This window comes from Gymnoscopelus braueri, assembly GCF_963280865.1.
Source record: "Gymnoscopelus braueri genome assembly, chromosome: 4".
NCBI classification, from domain to species: Eukaryota; Metazoa; Chordata; class Actinopteri; order Myctophiformes; family Myctophidae; genus Gymnoscopelus; species Gymnoscopelus braueri.
The window spans coordinates 17,317,064-17,322,063 of record NC_137605.1 but is presented as its reverse complement, the minus strand read 5'-3'; the positions used below and the strand labels follow the sequence as shown (position 1 = coordinate 17,322,063).

General features: G+C 42.5%; 1 protein-coding gene across 1 annotated transcript in view; it reads left to right on the top strand.

Annotated features, from left to right (window-relative positions):
• Positions 1–5,000, top strand: part of LOC308084109 (IgGFc-binding protein-like) — a 29,922-nt gene that overhangs the window by 8,049 nt on the left and 16,873 nt on the right. Inside the window, exons 9-14 of the mRNA XM_080426614.1 lie at positions 110–355; positions 886–987; positions 3,067–3,214; positions 3,620–3,734; positions 3,962–4,160; positions 4,836–4,972. Of these exons, the coding sequence (XP_080282740.1) occupies positions 110–355; positions 886–987; positions 3,067–3,214; positions 3,620–3,734; positions 3,962–4,160; positions 4,836–4,972 (947 nt within the window). The remainder of the gene's footprint in view (positions 1–109; positions 356–885; positions 988–3,066; positions 3,215–3,619; positions 3,735–3,961; positions 4,161–4,835; positions 4,973–5,000) is intronic.

Below are 5,000 nucleotides of genomic sequence, written 5' to 3'. Positions count from 1 at the left end.
GCTCCAACCTTAACGAATGAATTAAGTTAATTAATTAATCAAATTTATGTTAACTCCAGTATTCTCCTCTCTTACCATCTTCATGTTGTCTGTGTTTGGTCCCCTGCAGGAAAACGTCTATCTGCTGTCCTGAAGATGATCCAGACATGGAAGGTGAAGGATTCGGACCGTTTCTGCAGTGATAACTGCGGGGGGCGCTGTCCTCACTGTTCACCCAAGCAGCAGACTCACTACCAGAAACCCAGCCTGTGTGGAGTCCTCACCCAGAAAGATGGACCGTTTTCAGCCTGTCACAATGCAGTGGAGCCTGCAATGTACCTGGACAACTGTGTCTATGATGTCTGCATCAATAAAGGTAGGAAGACAAAATGCAGATATTATTAATACAGGGAAGGAAGCAATGTATGATTGAGAAGGGAGGGAGGGATGATATTGGAATCTGATATTTGAAAGACATATTTGAGACATTTGTGAGGGAAGAGAGAGAGGTCAACATGTGACTCATTGTCTTTATAGTGGAATTTGAACGCAGGATGTTGCAATGATATCGTTAGCATGACCAGGATCCGCCAAACAAATGTTGGTAAAGAATATAGACCAGGGAGAAAAGAATTTAGTCGCTCATTTCAGTATTTTCTTTTGATCAGCACAAGGGAAACTTGCAACTTGCAAACTTGCTGAGATATTTTCTTTTGTTAAATGTCTACTCGCATTCGTGTTAATGTATTTGTATTGTTTTGGTGATAATTATTAACACATCTGCATCTGGATTTTGTGTGTTTAAGCTCAATCTGATCGATCTCTTACCTGCCTGTTTGTGTCCTGGACTGGTCTGTCTGTCTGTCTGTCTGTCTGCCTGCCTGCCTTGCCTGTCTTTCTGTCTAGGTGCCAGACAAATCCTCTGTGATAACTTAAAGAGTTATGCTGATGCCTGTCTATCTGAGGGAGTGAAAGTCAACCCAGAGTGGAGGATGGCTGCCAACTGTCGTAAGTCAAACAGGAAAACATTCTGCTCTATTCTGTTCCAGTGAGTTTTCCTACAGAGCTCTGCTGTAAATGGAGCTTTTATCAGGAATGTGCTTTAACTTTAAAATCTTGCAAAACGTCAAGTATAATTATCTGGTTTAGATGGCATTTTTTATTTATTTTTGTTTAGTTTTTACGATGCATTCATTGGGAGTTTCACACACAAAAGTTAAGAAATGTAAATAATATCATACATCAACTCAACTGCCAGCCCATGCCAAATCCCCCCTCCTATTTTTTTTTTAAATAAACACTGTTGTGGAAAAACATCACCAGTGTAGGGTCATTATAAAACAGAATAAATAAAACAGAATAACAAACAGCTGTAGCTTCAAGAAACAAACAAAACATTGAGTACAAGATATGAGGGACTGCTGTTTAAAAAAAAAGAATTCAATTAGTAGAGATTTCACATATTAATGGAGTCTACTCAAACTTTTGTATCTCATGTAATCATGTAATAGTAATATTTGATACCGCCCCTGATCACCAGGTGGGGCTGGTAATCAATTTGTCCACCTTTGTTTAAAAAGCTGTAATTGTCTCCGCCAGGCCGAAAGGCATGGCGAGAGAGTATGTTTTGCCCCTGTCCGTCCGTCCGTGTGTCCGTCCGTCATTCTGTCTGTGTACAGCTAATCTCCGGCACCGTTGGCTTGCTCGCAGTGAAACTGTGCACACACACTCCCTGGATGCCACAGCAGAACCTCTGCCCCAAACTTTTCACATGGGCCTTTCATAGCGCCACCAGGAGACCGATTTGTGCAAAACCTATTTTCTGACAGTACTCCTACAGATTTTGTCCAAAAATCCCGCAAATCGGTACACAGTATCTCTATAGTCATTAAACAAAACGTGTCTTTCAGATTTTTCATATTCCATCCTGATTGGCTAAAAATGGCTTCCAAAGTTTGCAGGAGTGCTCCGTTTTGAACAAAATGCCTCAAATCACACACAGCATGCAATTTCCTTGAAATTCTGCACTCATATTTCCACTATATCGAGGAAGAAATGCCAAAATTTTCAAATCAGCCTCATGGTGGCGCTATAACAGACCGATTTGTGTTTTTACCTATAACTGCACCGATCTGTGTAAAACTTTGTAAGCGCACTACCTAGAGGTCAAGGAAAAACCTTTTTCCCTGCATTTTTCACATCTGCCTTTGCCACCAGGAGGCCGACTTATGTTAAACAAATTTTTTTAATATTACTCCTTCCGATTTTATCCAAATTTCACGCAAATCGGTACACATGATCTCTATAGTCATGTGATCAAGACGGATGTGTTTGATTTTTCATATTCCATCCTGATTGGCTAAGATTCTAAAGTTTGCAGTAGTGGCTTGTTTTGAACAAAATGCCGCAAATCATGAATGAAAAGCATCCGATTTCGGTCAAACTTTGCACGCACATTCACACTATGTTGAGGGGCAAATGCCACCCTTTTAACATTGGCCTGTTATAGCGCCACCAGCAGGTCTAATTTAGCAAAACACATTTTTGGAACAAAATGCCTCAAATCATGAATGCAGTGTCCGATTGCCTTGCAAGGCCTAAGAAGAAATGGCACCCTTTTCACTTTGGCCTATTATAGCACCACCAGGAGGCCACAATAACCTACCTGACCTGGCGGAGACCTGTGCTCCGAGGAGCACTTTTTCTAGTTTCCTGTCCTTTGAACTAACCTGAAGAAGGCCGCAAGGTCGAAACGTTGCTTGTTTTGCTACTGTTTATTAAAGATTTGGAGCATTGAAAGTGACTTGCGAGCCCTTTCTTTTGCTTTATGGGGGTGTAAAAAAAAACCACATGTCATGCAGATGAACACGCTATTCCTCCCAGTTCTGCTCACTGCTGAACAGACCGACCAACCTGTAGGAGTGGCTAGTGCAGCGACAGAGAACACCCTCTCCTGTTAGCTTCCCAGCAGCAAACACGGTGGCCGCCCAAGCCGGAGGCACTGTGATGATGGGCAGGTACTTTACCCCGGCATCACCCGGATATTTATGATAATGATGATGATCTCTTTTTTTTCTCTCCTGCCAGCCCTGTCCTGTCCAGCTGGTAGTCACTATGAAGCCTGTGGTTCAGCGTGTCCTTCGTCCTGTGGCTCTCTGGACACTGAGAAGCAGTGTACAGACCTCTGTGTGGAGGGATGCCAGTGTGATAAGGGACGGGTTCTGAGTGGGGACAAGTACGTTTTCAGGAAATCACTTCACCATTTATACTTCATTATGTACTTTGTTGACTTTGTCGGGCAGGTCACCTACCTTGGTTGACAAGTAGTACTGTCTGAAGCTCATAAGTAGAATATCGCCCTCTTGCCTGAGTTGTAGATGTTTGGGTCTCTCACACGGGAGGCCGGGGTTCGATTCCTGGGTAAGACATTGAAAATTACGGATTGCCCCTTTAATGGTCAAAACATGATTGGGGTCCCGTTTTGATAACAGTTGAGAGCCAGTTGTAAGAATCTGATGCTAAGGTGGTACCATATTAACTAAACATCATTAATACTGTGTGTGTGTGTGTGTGTGTGTGTGTGTGTGTGTGTGTGTGTGTGTGTGTGTGTGTGTGTGTGTGTGTGTGTGTGTACCTCCAGGTGTGTACCTAAGTCTAGCTGTGGCTGTCAGCACCAGGGCAGGTATTACCCACCAGGAACCACCTTCTGGGGTGATAACAGCTGCACCACCAAATGTAGCTGTGTCCGTGGAGAGGTAGGGACGAGGGAGTGTGTGTGTGTGTGTGTGTGTGTGTGTGTGTGTGTGTGTGTGTGTGTGTGTGTGTGTGTGTGTGTGTGTGTGTGTGTGTGTGTGTGTGTGCATACAACACATATTATGTGTTTTAGTAACTGTAGTAAAACATAAAGGTTCTTGTTGACTGGTAAATTCATGAGTATAAAAAAACGGATTATTAATTGGTCAGCGTGCACTCTCCTCTTCAGGTCACGTGCAAGTCAGTTAGCTGTAAGAAGACTGAGCGCTGTGGCGTGAAGGGCGGAGTCAGGAACTGCTACCCAGTGTCCTTTGCAACGTGCCAGGGCACAGGAGACCCTCACTACCGAACGTTTGACGGTCGTCGGTTCGATTTCCAGGGCACCTGTACTTATGTGCTGTCTCAGCTGGTCAAGGGCTCTGACCCAGGTCTGGTACCGTTGATTTAACTACACCACCCAAAACCATCTGTAAACACAGATGACATCAAACTGTCATGATCTACAGAAATGTCTGTATAATTAGAGCAGTAATATTAATTGAGTCATCACAATACAGAGCAAAAAAAAACTCTTGTTATGTAAGAACTATATCAAACAAGGTTTCTGATCACAGAACTTGGAATCGATGCCGATGGGTGAACTAGTTTACCATTCTAATTAGTCTTCTATATACCAGTGCATAGTATAAGCATTGAGTAAGACATTGATTTGTACAGGGAGAGTATATATTAATCATAAACATTACATAAACATTATGAGGTATATCGTGTGGATGACAATCTAACAAAGGCTTGGTTCATCTGAAGTTACATCTTGCTTTGTTCTTTTATTAGGTTATTAGGATTGCTGCTATTATATTGTTTTCCGTGGATTGACAGTATGATCAGAACTTAAAGGAACTTTATTGCCAAGTGTATGTTGCTCTTAGTTTTGGTATTGAGACATACAGTAGAACCCAATTAATAAAGAACTACTAACAGATGGACACAAATGGACTACCATAACCCTAACTTATCTAAATAGGTTAGACCTTAAACAACCCCCCCCCCCGCACTTTCAATCCAATATGTCATAAATACGTTTTCTGTGAATTGTTTTGCAGATCTAGTTCCCTTCCAAGTATTGGTCCAGAACGAGAACAGAGGGAGGAACAAGGCGGTGGCCTACACCAAGTCTGTCTCAATAACTGTATATAACAACACTATCAGCATGAGCAGTGACAACCCAGGGAAAGTTCTGGTAAATATCTAGAACCTCCAACCTAGCT